Genomic DNA, 20,495 nt, shown 5'->3' on the forward strand with positions numbered 1-20,495 from the left:
AGCTGCGGTCATGATTTTTGAGACACCCTGTACATATATATGTGTGTGTGTGTGCGTATGTATATATATATATGTGTGTGTGTGTGTGCGTATGTATATATATATATATATGTGTGTGTGCGTATGTATATATATATATATATATATATGTGTGTGTGTGTGTGTGTGTGTGTGTGTGTGTGTGTGTGTGTGTGTGTGTGTGTATACGACTGAAACATTGTTTAATCAAAAGTTTATAAGAATAATTTATTTTTAAAATTTTATCTTCTGAAAGAAAACTTCAGGGCATATTCTAAAAATAACTCAATAATACAACATTCTATCAAATTGCTGATGTTATTTATTAAAGTGCATCAAAATATTTAAGCGCATTTGAGAGTGCCGCTATCCCTTGTTGCTGCGGTTTTCGGTTTTCCTGTCTGCGGATCTGCGCAGTGGCAGTAGCCAGTGGAGGAATGACACTGCATCTTCGAAAACGAACCGTCTTGTTCACATCTCGGGACAAATGATCCTAACCTACCTAGAATCAAAAGAAAAAATAAAACGATAAGAATCACAATCATTTTTTGGGATACATTTATTTCCCTTTGTGCGTGGGCACATTTTATCTAAATATGGAATGACAGTCATTTAGTCAAAGTCACTGCATATACATGATACTTATGGTTTTGCAGTCTGTATTCCATGATTACGAGGATACTGACCAAGATTCTCTGTTCCGGTACGGCATTGACGGTGAAGCAATTCAATTCTTTTTTAGCTTTTTTTCTGAGAATTTGGGATTCTTTCCGGAAGTATGGCACAACTACTTTATATTGGTACCGTTTTGGTGGTGGTGGAATCTAATTTTCGTTGTGCTACCTGTTTTCCATTATGTGTGGGTATTTGTTTGCTTCTATAAATATAATAATGGAGATTTGAAGATAATGTAACTGTTTCCTGACTCCGAAGCTCCGGATTACATCGAAGAATTCTATTAAATATTATAACTGTAAAAATGGAAATTTAAATTATAAAGAAAGTATTGATGATGATGATGATATCGTGTCCGCGTTACCACGGAAAGAGGGCGCAGTAGCTTCTGAGGGTTAAGACCCCTGAGCTCCCGAGGGCAGATGCCTGACTTCTAGCTCATATGAATATGACACACACATTCGCTTGCACAACCCCTTTTTGCAGGGAGACACATTCACACACCCCACAGATAGAACACAGATGAAGAATAACCATGCCCGAACCGGGATTCGAACCCGAGGCGCCCAGATCACGGGGAAGATGCGCTAACCTTAGGCCAGGACGCCGGCCAAAGAAAGTACTGTAGAATGATATGGGATCGTTTTAGTCGGACTGAGGTAGACAAGGAAAGTTTTTGCTGATATATGCACTTTACCGAATAATAAAGAAAGTCAATCTGTTCATAGGCGTGGACCGAAAAGATCAGATTTTTTATATCGCTCATTTCTTTTCATATCGCAAATCTGCTGAAGACGAAATGAAATTAAAAAAAATTATTAGTATCGTTCACTCTAATGAGTGAGTAGGAGGCTTGAAAATTTTAAAATGAAAAAAAAAAAAAAAATGACTATTTTCATTATGTTCAAAAAAATTTTTTTAGCATAGATTAATTATTAGAATTTCTTAACTGTTGAGGGCTCTCATTTCTTGAGGATAATAATTTTTTTTACCGAATTCTACCAATAAATTACTGCCTCACAATTATTCCAAAATAAATAAAAAACGCGTGCAATTATTTCAGAATTTAATTTCTAGTTCCTATTTCCATAATTTCCACATATCTGATGGATGAATTATAGTAGTTTGATGTATATGCATAGCATAACATTATTTAGATCTAAAAATATTCCTATTTATTTGTAGTAACATACAGGTAAAAGAATGCTAACACTTACTAGTTATTATTTGTTGTTGTGACTTATGGCACTTTACAAGCCCGCTGACAGTTATCTGTCTGCTATTTAAGCCGAATCAGCGTCTCTTGCTTTTTCAGCAACGCCAACTAGAGCCAAGAGTACGACACAGCTACTCACACGTCACAACCCTTTTTCATGAGGCGGACTTCATTCATGCATTTCATTCACTCATTAACAGATCGTACTTTACACCTGAATCAGAGAACGATCACCTCTGAACCAGTACCCCTCAGTGGTATCGCTCTAGACATGGTGGACTTCGTGATCACGACAGATGTATACGTGCGCCATCCACCATATACACGGGGTTCGAATTCGCAACCCAAGTGATGCCAATCCAACACCCTACCAACCAGACTATCCCGGCATGTTATTTGTTAGCGATGAACGAAAAAACAAACAGAAAATGTGTATAAAAAAAGAAATTTATAAGAAAACGTTTCGACTATTAAAACATCTTTAGGTGTTTTAAGCTTTTTACATGGCACACTCTTTTATTTTTTATTTTTTCCAGATCCCATTTTGAAGTTTTATTTAAGCGTGTAGGTGAAAGCTAATCAAAACATTCTAAACTAACCTCCTTGCTGACCGAAAAACTTTTAGTAACTATTAAAAGTAGTTTCTTAATATTTCAATAACATACATTTGACGAAATGTATTGTCTATCTACGATCCTGACTAATTGTTCTATTTTAAATGGCTAACAACTATAAATAAGGTTTCAAGATAGTACTAAAATGAAAAAAATAAATAATCGTACTTTGAAATCATGCGTGCCATCATTACTATGTTTAAAACTCAAGAAATGCTTCAATGCCCAATGCCATCAGAACAAATCTTTAACTTTCTGAATGCTTGCTTAAACCAACATACCTTGTGAACGAATATAATACATTTTTTTTTCATGTTAAAAATGATATATGAAAAACGATACTAAATTTTAAAAAACAGGGAAGTCAGTATTAAATAAATTTTAAAAGCGAGAAAAGGAATCACAAAAATAATAATAATCAGAGGTTTACAGAGAATAATCATTTTGAAATATTTCGAATGCGAATAAATTTTATCTTTATCATTTAATAAGAGTTTTTTTGGCTTAATTGAGTTTAATATATAATTTTCCCAAACAAGGAAGTTGATGTTCAGAATTGTCTACTTCAATGAGAAATCGTTTTAAAAACTAAAAAACTGTAATATTCTTTTATTTAGATGGATATTTATTCTATATTTATGCTTAAGTCTACAAAATCCAAATTTAATGCTGATCAGAAATACCCTTAAAGATGTGCGTGATTTAAATCCTGGAATGACATTAATTTCTGCAATGCCCGAATTCTCTCATAAATCAAGCTCTTATGTATCATGAGGTGAAAAGAAAGAATAAAATACCATGCAGAAAATTTAAAACAATCTATTTTTTTTATAGTTGAGGTACTTTCTTAAATGCCTTTTTACTGTTTCTGTTTTGTCATTTATCTTTGCTCTAATTTTTAGAGTTTATGTTTGAGATTTTATGTGTTAACATAAGTCAATGGAAATGAAAGTTAATAGTTTTTTTCGGCCTAAAAAAACACCTTTTCGCTATGAATAATTTGGCTTAAATATATACTGAAATGTGAGCGTCCTATCTTAATAATGTTCACACTCAGAGCGCTCATAAATTTTATGTTTTTAAAAAGGTAGATATTATTCCAAAAATATGTTTGTCAGAAATAGGGTAGCCTGAATCCTAGAGATATATAAAAATCTCGACTTCAATTTTTTGTAATGACAATACTTTCTCGTTATAATATATACGAGAAAGAAAAGTAACCATCCTGCGATTTAAAATCATTGTACATTTGTAAAACATTCATGTCAAACAAGTTGTTGTTGTTTCTTATGGCGCTTGCCATGGACAAGCCCGCTGTTACGAAGACAGCGATTTAAGCCGATGGGGGAGTGTCTCTTGTTTTTATTGTAACGCCAACTAGGGCCAAGAGTACGACTTTGCCACCCACGCATCACTCATTCGCTTGCACAACTCCTTTTTACAGGAGGGCACATTCACACATCTTACAGATAGAACAATGGAAGAACAACCATGACCAAACTGGGACGCGAACACAGGACGCCCAGATCAGGGGGAAGACGCGCTACCTCTATACCACGACGCCGGCTTGTCAAGCAAGTAAAACAAGTAAAAGTTTTAATTTAATTAAACCCCATATTTAATAAAATAATTAATTATTTTAATTCATGAAATTCTTTCTACAAAGATCAGGGTTATGTTATCCATTTGTAATACAAACCAGCATAGCTTGAGCTATCTTTGTACATATAGGAAGTATAAAAAGTCCTATATCTGTAAAAGTTCTAATCAATCCAAGATTAGTTCTCGAACACACTTACAAATATCAATACAAATCTACTCACACAATCACAAGAATCATATGTAAGTATTCGAACTGGGAGTTGGATAGCTCTTGCTACTGCGATTATGTGTTTTATTATTTTTGTGACGGCAATGGAAAGGGAGAGCGAATATAGACTTTGAGTGAATCCGAGAAAACGTGCTGTACAAAAGTTACAGAGGATGAAGCAAATTTACAGCGATGCTGGCACAAAACGTAAATGTTTTGAGTGGCACACATATAAAAAGAGGAAGAAAATCTCTGGAAGACGAATATATACCTCTGAGATCCAATGCATTTCGCTGAAGGTGCTTGAAGAACACTCCAGAAGTAGGAAGAATACTGTATTTCTGAGCATAGCGACTACTTTATTGGCCACATTGCTTCCATATACACACATGAAGTAATTTCTTGACAACAGCACTAGTTTCAAAACCTTTTGGTACCTCATCGTTATAGTGTTGATTTAATAAACGAAAAGAGAAAGAAATATTACCTCTTCGGCGTTGGTTTGCACTGTCTCTTTGTTTCTCACATTCTGATCCAGCTGGTATGTATAAAAGGAAAGAATAAGGTTATTAAAAATTAAAAAAAGGTGACTTTATAACAGTGTCTTAGTTCAAAAGTTATTCGCACTTATGCTTTGAAAAAAATTTAAGTTTGCCATGATCATGTTCGACGATGCTGGCATGTTTTTTATTACTATTATTATTATTATTGCGGAAGGAAGTTATTGTATCTGTGTATGTTTTATAAGATTTCTTTCTCAAAATTGATCTATTTTTAATCTAATTTAAATTTAAACTCAAAACTTCTTTAACTTCTTAGTAGAGGTGGTATTTAATTCTTTTTTCACTACCCACAAAATCTATTTAAAATAGAATTAACTCCCTGACGTCACTCGAGCCTTAGAAATTACGTCGCGACGTCATGAAATTAAATTCTGCCGTGTTCTGCAGTTTCAATTATTAAATGAGAAAAAAAATCGCTTCTCGAAGGCATGAACACTTAGGTTAACGTTACGAATAACCTTTTCATGTTTTTGATCGTCTCTCATGGATAACTCGACTCTAGTTTTAGGTCATAAATCAAAAATATCAATTCAATAGTCCTCACTTCTTTAATAATAAAAATTAAACTAAAATTTCCCCTAACTGTGAGATAAATAATAACGGAGAGAATAAACAGAAATTTATAAATGTATATTGTGGGACGAAGATCTGGAGGACATATATGGAGGATATTCCAATATAATAGGAAGTATTTCTAAAAGAAATATGCAGAAAATACATATTGTGTTTTGACTCGAATACCCTTTTTTATTTTAAAATTTCTTCTTCGGCATTTTTTGGCAAGAGAAAACTTTAAATTAATTTGAAAGTGTACACAGTAATCTTAAATAAATATTTTTACCATTTTAATTCAATGTTATGTTAGAGTTAAAAATAATTCAACTTACCGTTTGTAAATTCCATGAGAATTACCAATACCTGAAAGAACGATCAATAAATTTACTTGCTCTTTATTAAGATTCATAATAAAGAATTAGTTATTTCAGCCGCCTGACATTTCATTTTGTCTACATTTTTTGGTTGTTTAGCATTCTATAATTCTAGCATAAAAATTCCCTCCTGAAATATGTGAATATTTAAATAATTCAATAAAAACAGTTCTTATAAACTATTATGCTAAAAAAGAAGTATTTTATTTTTATAGTTTTTCACTTTTAATTTTTTAAAATTTATATTTAAATATAATAAGTTTTACTGGATCGTGAAATCAATGTTTTGAAATTTTATTTGCAAGTGGAAGTAAGGTTAAGTTTATTGTAAATAATTAAATTTATAGATTAATTAATAATTAAAATGCTCATTTAACTGCGAATGACATCATTAAGGATTTTCGTCCTTTTGTAAGAAAGAATCAATTCATGATCGCGTAATACACCTGAAACTTGATCTGACAGTTTTATTTTTGGAATCTACGGAAATAGTAATTACCATAGACTCTGGAATCTTCTAAAATCTACTATATCTACTTCGTGTTTCAAGAAATAATAATAATAAATAAATAAAACGACACGCATAGTATACAGAAACATCAGTTACGTACTACAAGAAATGCGTGGTTGATTTTCACTTGGCTTCAATATCGTTGAGTTCTGTGTTCCGAAAGATTTTATCAATATATATCATGTATCATAACGAAGAAATTGCACTATTTATTAAAAAATTCTGTAGTTACGTCTCCTCACGGATTAAATCAGAGGTTTGTATGTTCATCTATGTTACTTTCTCACTAATTTATTACTTCTTTTTCTTTCTTTACACTTAAACAGAAATTGTAAAACTTGCCGCGAGCTAAAAAAAAAAGGTTTCTAATTGTGTAGAATCCATAGAGAATTGCAAATGTTTTTCGTGTATAATATAAATAGCACCAATTATTAAAAAGAAGGAGCAATTAAGACGAAGCAACTAAATGTTATAATATTTAATTATTTATACAAACAATTTATAGCAGCATTCAACACATGAAAAAGAAATTTCTCACTATTTTAACTGAAAGAAATGCGCATTGAGAACTGATACTATTTACTTAATCCTACAATGCATGACTTTTTACTTTTTTTACAAAATAATGCTTTGAAAACTGCAAATGTGCTTTGAAAACTGCATATAATTTGAGAAAATTGTTTTTAAAAATTTGAAGTATTTCTTTCTGAAATTGAAAAAGAAATGTGCCAAATGGATGCATTATGATTGAAACAATATCCCAATGACGCAAGTCACATTATAACAATTCTGCAATAGAAATAAAAGTTCCTTTTTACCAATATATTTTACGAAAGAAAAAAAAAGTATTTTGATTGTATTTGTAATAGTAGACTATTCACATAGTAGAATTCACATATTCCTGATATTTTTCTAAGTTTCCAGTTTAAATCCATTTCTGATACCACTTTTATAATCTATGGGTCTTTTCAAATTTTTATGAAAAGGTATTAATAAAGGATTTATAAATATCCATTGTTACCCTTTGGAACAGTCATTTGAAACTTATAAGCTGAAATAAGTACGTGCTTCCAAATGGCTCCACGATGCATTGAAGGGTGAAAAAGTAATGGACAGATGAAGAATTATAAATAAATCAAGGGGCATATGAAATATAAATCATATAAAAATTGAGTATAAAACAAAATATACGATATAATAGTATGAGAATTAAAGAAAATTCGATTATTAACATTTAAAAGTAGAAAGTTTTCAAAAACATTTTAGTCTTTCAAAATTGGAAATAAAAAATATTTTTTTACTCAATGATTTCAATTTAACAAATCAAAGTAGTTGCCTAACTGATTGCCATTCTTGAAATAAGATGGAGGCTCTTTGAATCAATGAGATTCAGAGGATGAGCATGCAATTAGAGCTAGTATCTCCTCTCTCCAAACTTCTTAACACATCGCAAAAAAAAAAAAAAAAAAAAAAAATGTTGCACGTATCTACATGTTTAACATGTATCAAACTCACTATAAGAAGGTTTTATCTAGAATTTGGATTTCGAAAATCGAAATACTATTCCGAGTCCAACAAGAAACCCTTTCAACAACCGATGTCATCAAAAACAGTACGATTCAATTACTGACTTGAAAGTCATAAACATAAATAAGTATAACGAGTCATTTTACAAAATTATTAAAATAATACCTGATAAATTTGATCTCCCTATTTTATGTTATTATTTCTTTTGACTTGGATTTCATAAGCCTTTGCATTCATTGCTTTAGGAATTTTACATGAAACAGTTGACATTAATGCATCCCAGCATAAAACCATTGTTATGTTAAAAACTCAGCAATCAAAATTCTCCTTTGAAGTTCTTGAAAAATAAAACGATGATTTTTAATCATAACATTAAAAATGGCAAAAGACTGCGAATGAAATAGTGCGTTAAAAGTTAAAAATTTCTTCGTATTTCATTATTTCAGACATAAACATTATAACACCTGCGTTTAAAATTAATCAAAAAATTAAATGAAATCAGAGAAAAAAGGTACTGAATAATATCGATGTCTTTGAAATGTGTCATTTTTGATCTTAAGAAAATTTAAGATAGCTTTTATTGGATGATGTGCAAATAAATTATTGATTATTGAGGAGATGTATTAAAATATCAATTAATGTTTATAAAACAAAGGCCTAGTTAAAATTTTGAAGAATTTCTTTGCGAATACCTACTACTCAAGTAATAACTACGAGCTATATTTTGTAGCTATAGATGGAATGACCTTCCCTATAGAGTATTGCATTCTGAGTGTTGTACATCACATTGCACTCCACACAATTTTTGTAATACACCACTTATGGAAAAAATGTCAGTCTAAACACATAATCGTGTTAAAAAAAAACAATTTCAGATTTGCATGAATAAATAACCGCCTTTAGCAACCAGCATGTTCGTCCTGATTATTGACTCTGTAGACTGTTAAATATTAATGTAGAATGCATATGATATATATTTTTTAAATTTCACCTTGCTTTTTGATAAGATTAAAAAAAACATGAATTTAATTGAATGAGTGAAAATAAATTAGAACGCATGCAACTTAAAAGTTTATATATACGATATATGCACGACAAATTAAAAGCAAAAGTGAAAATACTACTTCAGAATAAATGTCCAAAGAATGCATTTTTTTTTAAATTTCAACACTGCCAAAAAAGCTATCACTGTTAAAATATTGTACTGAAATGAAATTTATATCATTAAAAAAGACAATTCTTGTCGGTTTAAAGTAATGTAACAATCATTTTCATGAAAAAATTCTTTTGATAAGTATATTATATAGTGGAATGTTATAGTTACTTATATGTTATAATTGCTATAAAATATAGTTGCTTGTAGAATTTCTACAAGTAAGTCACAGCGATTATCTATTTGGCAGTAGTTAAACGTATTTTCGGGCTCGATTTAGCTTTGTTTGTAGTCTATTACTTTTTTTTTCTTTTGAATCTTATGTTCTAAGAGTGAATATAGTTTTATGTGAGCCCGATATGGAGTATCTTTAATTATATTTTGCCTTTTCAGTAATTAAAAGAAGCATTGAAATAAATGCAGCTATAAAATTTCTAATAATAAGTTACATATTCATTAATTAGCTAAGAGAAGTTTGAATTAAGTGCAACTGTTAAGAATTGATGGTTCGAGGAGTATAAAAGCAGCTTGTATTCATTAAAGAGCAGTGTAGAATTGGTAGTCGATAAGTTTCATTCGTAAACAACATGTCAAATTTCACGCATGATGAATATGAGGATATGCATTTAATTTATGGCCGAGTGGATGGTGATGGACGCCAGCACAAAGAACATACCAAGAGCAATATCCAAGTAGACGTTGTCCACATCACATCACCTTTGCAAATATTAATCGACGGTTGCTGGAGACAGGATCCTTCAAAATAACGAGGCCAAATGCACGGTAAGAACGCAGTGGGCTCACATCTGAAACAGAAAACCGAGTTTTGCAGTGTTTTGCCGATACCCCATCGACAAGCACGCGATCAGTTGCAGTTGAATTGGGTATTCGGTACGCTGGATGCTTGGTGCTACACAGGAACACGCTCTTTCCTGAAAGAATTTTATTCTCAGATTTTATCTCAGACTTGTTGATTGGCCACCACTTTCCAGGGACCTCAATCCCTTGGATTTCTTCTTCTGGGCCACATGAAATCTCTTGTTTATCAGACACATTTGGATAGAGTGGAAGATCTCATAGCACGGACCGTCATCGCTGCTGGAGAAATTGCAAGAACACTTGGTGTGTTTGAACGCGTCCGGCGGTCCTTTAAACGTCGGTGTCGGTTGTGTAATGACCTTCGCGGCCGCAACATTGAGTAATTTTTAGTTTTGACATTGAGTAATTTTTAATTTTAAAGTTTCCCATCGTCTCCTCTCACACTACAGTCTTTCTTATATTAAAATGTATGCTGTATCTGTATTCCACCAAATATATTTTTACCATCGTTTGCGACTTTATATTTATTTCTTTGGAAATTTTTATCGCCTTTTTGCTTATTATCACTTCTCAGAAATTTTCGGTTGAATTTTGCATTACCTTCTGTAAACATCGGTGCCGATGTTGCAACGATGTTTACCGCCAAACATTTTAGTTGTTCTTGAATATTTTAAAACCTCCTCAGTTTTCACACTACAGACTTATATCAAATTAAAGAGTATAAAATTCTTCATATTTTCAAGCTTTTATTTTTCTTAAAGTTTAAATATTTTTGAGATAAGGGTTCTAAAGTACTTTTTCGTTTTCAATAATTTACGACCCCCTGGGTCATCAAATTGGCATGTTACTTACATGAAAAATAGCCTTTAAGAATGTGCTTTCACATAAAAAAATTCATATTTGATACACCATTTATTATTTTTTTTTATTAATATTTTACAGTTTCCAACAATTCTCCGACTCCCTATATTTTTGCGATTTTCACCCCCTAAACGTCGTTTGGACCGTCGTTTATATATATATATATATAAACGGGTGTATATATATATAAAACGGGTATTGACATCAGCATTAGAAATAATACAGAGTGAATAACATTAAAAAAAGTATATTATTATATCTATTACATTAATGTCTTAATATTCTTATTAATATTATCAAGAATTGGTTTACATGTACTCACAGTAATAAGCAGCAAGAGTTTTAGAAGCATCGCGAAGGCAATCATTTAAGAACCTGCAGAATTTTCGAAAAACAATATTAATTTTATTTATAAAAGAAATAAATATTTTGTCATATGATTCAGTAAGTATCAAAAGGAATAAATTGACCAGTTTTCATTTTTTGCCTCCCAAATTAGATAATTTTAGTTCTGAAATTGATCTAGTTCTAAAAACATTTCTAAAACAAGTGAAAACAACTGCAGAAATTTTGCGAAGAATATTTTCCTTTGTGGTTCTATATTCATAAAGAATGTATTGTATAATAAAGATACCGATATTTTCGTTTTTGTATAAATGTTTTAAAAATTAAAAATTGAAATCATTTTATATATATATATATATATATATATATATATATATATATATATATATATATATATATATATATATATACCAATGTAGTTCTAAATTCAAAAAAGCGTATTATATTTCAGATTTTTTTTTCGCCAATGATTTCACCATTCACGTTGAAAACAATTGGTTCAATCTTTAATTGATTTGGCATAAATTGTGGCATGTTTTTTTCTAATTTTTTTGAGAGTTCACTTTATCCATTTCGACGCTAAAAAGCCAATTTTAGTATGAAAAATATCTCTCTTTCTCTACGAAATTTCATTCAGATAGAGATTAAAGTAGTAGAAGATTTTGCTAGTCATGTTTCCGAAATAATGAACCTATCACTTTATCGAGAGTTTCTATTGCTACTTTCCGAGCTCTATAAGACCTTTAAGAATTATCTGGTAGAGTAACATATTTTGAAGAAAATTGTTGCTAGTGGAAAAAAATTGCAAACAGCAATGGTGGAGCTTCCTAAAAAAAGTAAACATATTCGTTTGACGGAGATGGATATATTCAGATTTTACTTCTCTGCCCTCAAAACAAAAATGAGACATAACCTAAACTGAATTCTAAAACTGAAAATACAGGTTTTACAAAATATACAATCCTGGTTTCGGATTTAAATTTTCTTTTTGTATTTTTGATTCTGATTAAATAATAATAATGGCATTAAAATTATTGCTTAGTTTCATTCAATCTTTCAGTAATTATTTTCTTTTTTTATGAACCTTTATAGGAGAAATAAACTTGCTCAGGAAATCATATTCATTAACATCTTTACAAATAGGGTTAATTAACTGCCTACATTAAGGTTGCAATTTTTTAATAAGTCATCTAGAGAAAAGATTAGGCTTTGGGTTCTTGGACAATTGTTTTTAGATTACAATATTGTATCAAAATTTATTAGAATGGGAAATTCAGTTATTTCTTTCTTTATAAATTAATTTATTACAGTAAATTTTACAACACTTATTAAAATAGTTAAATGAGATGTGATTTAAAGGAGATGTAACTGTGCTAAAAGCTAAATGGGATTTAAAAGAAATGTAACAAATGCTAAAATCTAAAGGTGATTTAAATGAAATGAAACAAGTGCAAAAAGCTAAAGATCTCACCCTGTCTTATCTGCGGGAAAACCTTCAATGATTCGTTTAACAGTAAAGCACACGTTTATTTGAAGTTCGTTACAATAAGTAATTGAGGGAGAACAAATAATGGCTCAAAGTGGAGAGGGCTTCCGGGCACAGCTGAATCAGCTGCATACATTGCACATAGATCAAAATTTTAAAACAATGGTGACAAAGCATTCCTATAGAAAAATGCTTATCATCTCATTTATTTGACAATAGGCCTTGATTAATCTTTTGATCTCGTTATTGCACCAATTGTCATATCACAATAATATAGAACCCAAGAAGGGAATAAATTTCTCCTATAAATGTTCTGCACTGATAAATTATGAAAGGGGCCCGCCATTTCCTAATCAGAATTAAAGAGCTCATTTTTCAAAATGAGTCGTTGGCTCATTTTGAAAAACGTTTATTGCATAAATCTGAGCATAAATTTAAACTGGAGGAAATCTTGAAAGTCATTATATCTTGGAAATATGGAGCTATGACAGCCACAATAGGACATCACATGATAGATATACTAAATAAGGTGCTATGTGGATTTTGTAATATATTTGAACGATTTTTATCTGATAGAAATTAAGATTTAACATATTTATTTAAACAGGCATTTTATAGCTATTGATAGTAACTACCATTCAGCTTCTTAATTTCCATGCCATTAGTGCTATTTTAAAAACTAATATAAGTGTTTTTTTCGCACTTATTTTTTCATGCTTTTCAATATTGCAGTAACTGTTTATACACTGCGTAAAAAAAGTAGAAAGACAGTCGTTTTCTGTAAATTTTCTTTTATATTTTTATCCTGGCTAATAGATTCTTATGTAGGTTTCATTTAACGATGTTTCCTTTATTTTTATGTAAAAATGAAATAGCTACTACTATTTATAATTAGAAAGAAGAAAATATATGATTTACAGTGTGTTAAAAAAAAAGGACACCTACTACAATTTTTTTATTTGGTGGAATGTGCACGAGTAGAAGAGTAAGTATATACTTTTTTTAAACTGTTTTTTTTTTTCAGGAAAACGTGTTTTGTTAAAAATTTCACTGATGCTTTAATTTCAGAATGCCTAGAGGTATACCCTTAAATGATTTACGAAAGGATCATGTTGTTGCGTAAAAAAAATCAAAATAAAGGTTTTAGGGAGATACCTCATATAATGTACATCAGCTCTAATACAGTTTCTAACTTTATTAAAAATCCAAACAGAAACGGAATAAGAAAGAAGACTAGTAGACCTGAAAAGTTAAAGCCTCGTGATGAAGGAAAACATGCTCATGAACTTAAAAAAGAGTGCTGAAAGTGTTGCAAAAGCTCGAAATCAAGCAAGACTTATTCATGTGTCCAAACAAACAGTATACAACTACATCCAAAGGTCCAAAAGATTCGTTTTCAAAAAACGGAATCATCATCCAAAGTGGAAACAACCACATATTAATAATCATTTCTCTTGGGCTAAGGAACACATGCCTTGGACATCAAAATGGACTTCTGTGATATTTTCAGATTAAAAAAAAATTAAACTTCAATGGTCCAGACAGTTATGAATGCTACTGCCATTGTCTGAAGAATGCAGAATAATATTATTCAACTAGAAAAAAAGGAGGAAGTTGTGTGGTCTGGTTAGCAGGTGGTTATGGAGGAAGAACAAGTTTGATCTTTCTCATTGATAGGCATAAGCATACAGACTATATTAATGTTCTGAATTCTGAGATTCTTCCTTATTTCTCCAAATTAGGAGGAGAAGAGGGGATGTTTCAACAAGATGGAGCCTCAATCGATTCCGCCAATGGAGTTAAAAATGGGATCGCTGCAAATAATGTGCAGGTTTTACAATGACCAGTTTAAAGTCCCGAACTGAATATAGTAGAAAATATCTGGTCAATGTTTATTCGTCGAGTATATGCTGGAAAGAAGCAGTTTGAATCGCTGTCTGAGCTTCGAGTGGCATTAAATACCTCACGGGATTATTTTTGTCAAACAGAAATCTATGCATGATTCACTTCGAAAAAGAATATTCGAAGTCATAAAAGCTAATGGAAAGATTAATCCTTACTAAAACTGCTTATATTTTGTTCCTTTTATAACTGTTCTTCTACTTTTTCACAGGATTTTAAATGAAAGAAATCATTTTTGTTATCATTTATACTTTATTTTTGAATATCATGGCAGTGATACTAATATGTTTTCGGTGAATGATCTAAAGAAATAATTCTTGTAAAAATAATTGCAGTAAAAATAAAAAATCCCTATTTTTTAAAAAAATGTAGCGTCTTTCTACTTTTTTTACACAGTGTACCGATATTAGCTCAATGCTGAAAACAGAATGAAATAATTATTTTCAGAAAATTAAAATCATACAATGTCATGGATAATTATTCTGGTTAAGTACCAAGAAAATTTTTAAAAATACTATTTGGATTGAAGGTAATTTCTTGTTTAATTCTTTCTGTTCATTTAATAGTGAATCTAAATATATAATAATGTTTAGTTTTGATTGAATTCTACCTCTTGATGAAAATTTGTTAGTAAAGAAATAATTCCTTCAATACTGGCAATAAAATATTGCTTTTATAGAATGAAGAAAAAATTAATTGCATATTTATTTTTTTGTTTTTGCTCATTTTCAATTTTTCATAGCGAAACGTCGCAACAGCTTTCAACACTATTATTTTAGGTTCGCTTCGTTGAAATAAGTTTTGAAATTTTATCTTCCCCCCCCCCCTGAGAGTAGTAAATAGATCTAGCCGCCTTTGGCAATAAATTTGTTTGCCCAGATTATTGATTTTTTTTTACTGCTAAATGATTAGAATGCAATGTATTTTTTTCAAATTTACCTTCTTTTTCAATACGACTGAAAAAGATGAATTCAATTGAACCAGTTTATTGCAAATTAAAAAGTGCATATATTATGAAATAAGAGCGGAACTGAAACCCATAATAGGAAATTAATCACTGGAAAAAGTACACAATTGAATATTTTAATAGCTGAGTTCAAATTTAATCTTAACATATAAAAGCATTGATATATATTGTTTATCATAATGATTTAAAAAAAAAGATTTTTTTTAATTAAAAACAAAACTGTTTTGAAGTAATATTGATAACATTAATTAGAGGAAGTGGTCTCCTCAAAACGTTCTCGTTTACTCTGTAATAAAATTGTTATTCTAGAGACCGCCTCGCAGGGTAATGAAGAGTAATTTTTATTAAATCTATTTTGATGTCCATGGTGAATTTTTAGGGCAATTCATTTCTGAGACGCAGTTAAGAGTATTCGAAAAACAGTTTATATTTTAAATGCTTTTTCCCAACCGATTGAATCAAAAATTTGACGCAAAACTACACTTAAAATCACAAAACCCCATATTAAATTTGATATATTTAAGTCTGTGCATTTTTGAGTTATCGGGTGTACACGTTTTTTTTAAGGTACAAACCGATAGTACATTGTAGAGAGTGATAGACAGTAAACCCGTTCTTTGGTTTCGCTCGAAATTTGATAGGTGTCTACACTGTAGGTGTTAAATCCTGTACTGAACTTTATCTCACTTCGTTTTGTGATTATCATGTTAACTTATATTCGAGCAGACGGACAGACAGATCTCCTCTGAATGGATTTTGCTCAAAGTTTGATAGAAATCTACAAATTTGGTGTAAATGCTGTATACCACATTTCAAATGTCCAGTTCGTTTTGAACTATCTTTGTCACAGACAGACAGAAGGACATTTTCCCAAAATGTGATTTTCAAACTCAAGGAGGCCTAAAATGTGGAAATTCGTCAAAATCTGGAGTTCGAATATTTTGATGATTACAATTCTTTTATAGTGGTAACTTCATAAGCCAGATAACAACCTCCGGACAGGCGTATACACTAGTGGTCTTGTTACTCGGCTGTGAACTCTAACGTTGAGAGTTCGAACCTCAAACTTGCACGCTTTCACCAATCCACACATACGATAATATAAAAAGGTAATTTTTTTACTCTCAATGGAAACAAAATTTTTGCAAAACAATTATTTTTGAAGATACGATTATCAATTTCCAAAAGCAAGTCATAACGATTATTCGATCAAACTTTCTGTTTGTGACCTATTTCTTTGTCCTTTATAATCTTTGTAACTTCTTCACTTTGTCTGATGGGACTTCGTGATGACATTGCGAACCCTTTTCAAATCATTTCTAATAGCATTCTGCACCTCCATTAATTAGTAAAGCAAAGCGATAAATTAATTCAATGCAGCCATAGAAATGTTCACTGAAGCAATCTGAAATTCGTACGATGATTATTTGTCTATAGACATAATTAATAAGAGCCATCTCTGTGACACATTTTTTGTTTCAAATTAAATTATAGAGAGATTCTGCAGCAAGCTCTCTATTTGGTTAAATGAAGAAAAGAAACATGCTGAGAGTTAATTCTTTTGATTTCCTTATTACTCAACTTTTATTTCGCTATTTATAAGTAATTTAAACACGCTTCAAAAGATATTCGAGTTTACATATTTTGTTTTAAAATTTCCTCACTTGCATTTGAATAATATACAGATATTAATTTCTTTTTTAATACATTTTTCAGATATTTTTTTACATTGATTGCAATTTTTCAATGGGATTTCTTTAGTTCCAGGAATACTCTATAGTTTTCACTTATTTTCGCTTTTTGACATGCCACATCTCATGGCTTTATCAATGTACCGAATAAATATTTGGAATATTTTCCTCTTGGAAGAATTTATTTTTAATTCTATATCTCTTGTTTATCTACAAATGTCATTTCTTAAGTAAAGAAAATAATATAAAATTCATTATCATTTAACATCTATATCTACAAATAAATAAGGATAAAAACTATTTAAAACAAAACTTTTTCTTATTCATTCCATTAAATGGCTCAAAAAATGTATTTTCAGCAGGTGTAAAAAATGGACCTTGCAGGATACTGAATCAGCATTATGGGTTTCTCAATATTGTGACAACATTTGTATTACTCTATCATCTTTTTATTCAGTGTTGTTATTATTCAATGTTTAAAATTCGTAACTACTTGTCATGTTGTTTATTTATGTTTTCAAAAGACGCAGGCGAAAATTAAGGCGTATAAAATATTTTTCTCAAAAGAGTAAACTGCTGTTTTCAGGACTAACTTTTAACTACAATTTGAAAATGTGTAATAATAGACATATTTGCACATATAAAAGAATTATCTCAAGGCGGCATCCTGGCATAGGGGTAGCACGTCTTCCCCGTCATCTGGGCGTAACGGGTTCGAGTTCCAGTTTGGGCGTGGATTTTCTGTGTTCTATCTCTGAGGTGTGTGAATGTGTCCCCTGTAATAAGGGGTTGTGCAAGCGAATGTGTCACATGAAGTAGCTAAGTCGTAGTCTTGGCCCTAGTTGGCGCAAGTAAAAATACAAGAGACGCTCACTCGGCTTTAATTGCTGACAGATATGTGCCAGCGGGTGTATAAAGTGCCATAAGACACAACATGTCTCATAAAGTATATAGAAGAAAGGAGGAAAAAAATTCTTATAATTGTACCAAAGGAAATGAAAATTTTATTAAATATTTTTTTTTTATTTTCTCGTTTCCGAAGTATAGAGTAAACATTTTAATCATGAAAAAAATTCAAAATGGTGATTTTGATGAATCTCCCCATTCCGAAACCGCCCCAAGAGTCAGAAAAATACATTATTGACATTATGTCTATCAGAATGTCTGTGAACACGATAATTCAAAGAAGCTTTGATTCAAAAGGCTGAAATTTGGTATATGGAAGTAGGAGCAAATTTGTATATTTCTATTTAATTTTGATCGAAATAATCCACGTACAGGAAGCACTGTTTGAGTACAAATGAGCTAGATAAACAAAAAAATCAAAGAGCTAGGTCGATAAAGTATAGTACACAGATTTAGCATCGGAAATGTAAATTCTTATTAATTTTTTATCTAAATTATTCAAACAGGGGATCATCTATTAGTCTGTACTTTCGCATAAATGTGAACGCGATAGTTCATGAAAGCAAAGAATGAAATTCATTCTAAAAAATTAATAAATTGGAATTCATTTCATTCAATTCATTCAAAAATGTAATTCATTCTTTGAGTGACTTCAAATGTTTTTGTTTGACTACAACTGTAATCTTTCGCTACTTACAGTAAGTCGAGAAGAAGGCGACATGCATATTCTCGCGATAGATTTATGAAAAATGCTATATTCACGCTAAAATACAATATTTCGTGACTATCTTTCACAATGTTATCCAAAGTATTAGAACATTGCCGAATTTCAGCCGTTTCGCATGGAGGAAGAGGATAAGAACTTTATTGGACAGTAAGTTTTGGAGTGACCATTCCTGCTGGTTCCAAATTATGTATGCTTGTAGACTCACTATCCTTTTGTAAATTTTTGCATGTGACTAATAGATACTAAGCAGAAGATTCGAGCTGTCGTAGAGTTTCTGCAGAAGGAAAGAGCATTAGCTTGATGTTCTCAGAAAACTACTGATGTTTTCGAAAATCACACCATTTACAAGAGTGAGCAAGGAATCAGCAACCAGAATCAGCACTTGATCTTTCCGGATGTGTGTATATCGATTATCTCTTGATTCGAACATCTTTGTAAAATAAATGACATTACCAAGAAAATGTGGACAGATGAAGATATCTTTGTACTTATTTTTCTATTCTCCATTCTTACACTGTCATCTTTTACATGGCATTTATATTAACTGCATAATAAACTCATACATTTAAATGAATTTGCCATGCAAATCATTTGGTCCACTCATTGAGGATTCCCTCAATTTTATTACGGTTAATAAATTCTAATTCTGTAAGTTATCCTCAGCATTAGTTTCCCTTTTTTATTTTTCATCCCTCAGGTATGAAAACGTTGCTTCCATTCTTTATTTTTGATCCATCAGACATGAAAATGTTAGTCCTATTCTTTATGTTACATCCATCTGACAAGAAAACAATGATTCCTTTTTTTAATTTTTACTTTTATACCCTCAAACACGAAAAAATTTGTTCCTTTTTTATATTTTATCAATTAGGTAAGAAAATGTTAGATCGCCACTTTATTTTTCATCCATCAGACAAGTAAGCAGTTGTTCCCTTCTTTAATTTTTAACCATCATACATGAAAAAATTGATTCCATTTTTTTATATTTTTTATACATCAAACATAAAACTGTTGGTTACTTTCTTTATTTTTCATCTGTGAAACATGAAAATGTTAGTCCTATTCTTTATTTTTTATCGACGAGACATGAAAACGTTAGTGCTATTCTTTATTTTACTCCCATCTGACAGTAAAACGTTGCTTCCTTTCTTTATTTTTCACCTATCAGACATGAAAATGTTAGTGTCATTCTTTATTTTTCATCCATCAGACATGAAAATGTTGGTGTCATTCTTTATTTTTCATCCATCAGACATGAAAATGTTGGCTTCATTCTTTATTTTTCATCCATCAGATATGAAAATGTTGTTTCGACTCATCCATCAGGTTCACATTACTCTTGTCAATAACATCAATATGGTACGTCTCGAGTAATGATGTGTGGATGTCAGACAATCAGCATTCATCTTCTATGCATAAACTGATTGAAAATCTGTTCTCCTGCTTCAAATTCATTCGATACCTACAAGTGTTTCTAGAAAATTTTATCTCCAAATCCAATTAGCCCAACAATAGTTCATTATCGAACAAAACCAGATAAAGAGTTAATTAAACGTCAAAAAGATCGAAAATAACTACAAATATTTATTAAAGGCGAATTTTTTTTTCAGGAATCATATACGCATTACGAGGGAATTTCGAAGATCTTTAAGTTCAGAAAACAATGGCCCTCTTGCAACAAAAACTTGGGAATCCTCCTCCTTCCCACCTTTAAAAACTCAGTTCCTCTCAAAACAACAGAAAATTTCTTTACCATATATCCAAGCAAGGCGCCA

General features: G+C 30.9%; 1 protein-coding gene across 1 annotated transcript; it reads right to left on the reverse strand.

Annotated features, from left to right (window-relative positions):
* Positions 1-231: 231 nt before the first annotated feature.
* LOC129989138 (equistatin-like) lies at positions 232-12,652 on the reverse strand. Its single transcript, XM_056097469.1, has 5 exons — positions 12,513-12,652; positions 11,019-11,071; positions 5,784-5,814; positions 4,821-4,871; positions 232-520 (listed from the first exon to the last, which is right to left on the reverse strand). The coding sequence occupies exons 2-5, from the start codon at positions 11,061-11,063 to the stop codon at positions 363-365; spliced, it is 285 nt and encodes a 94-aa protein (XP_055953444.1). The 5' UTR covers positions 11,064-11,071; positions 12,513-12,652; the 3' UTR covers positions 232-362.
* Between the last annotated feature and the right edge of the window lie 7,843 nt (positions 12,653-20,495).

The sequence above is a fragment of the Argiope bruennichi genome, chromosome 10 (assembly GCF_947563725.1).
Source record: "Argiope bruennichi chromosome 10, qqArgBrue1.1, whole genome shotgun sequence".
Lineage (NCBI taxonomy): Eukaryota > Metazoa > Arthropoda > Arachnida > Araneae > Araneidae > Argiope > Argiope bruennichi.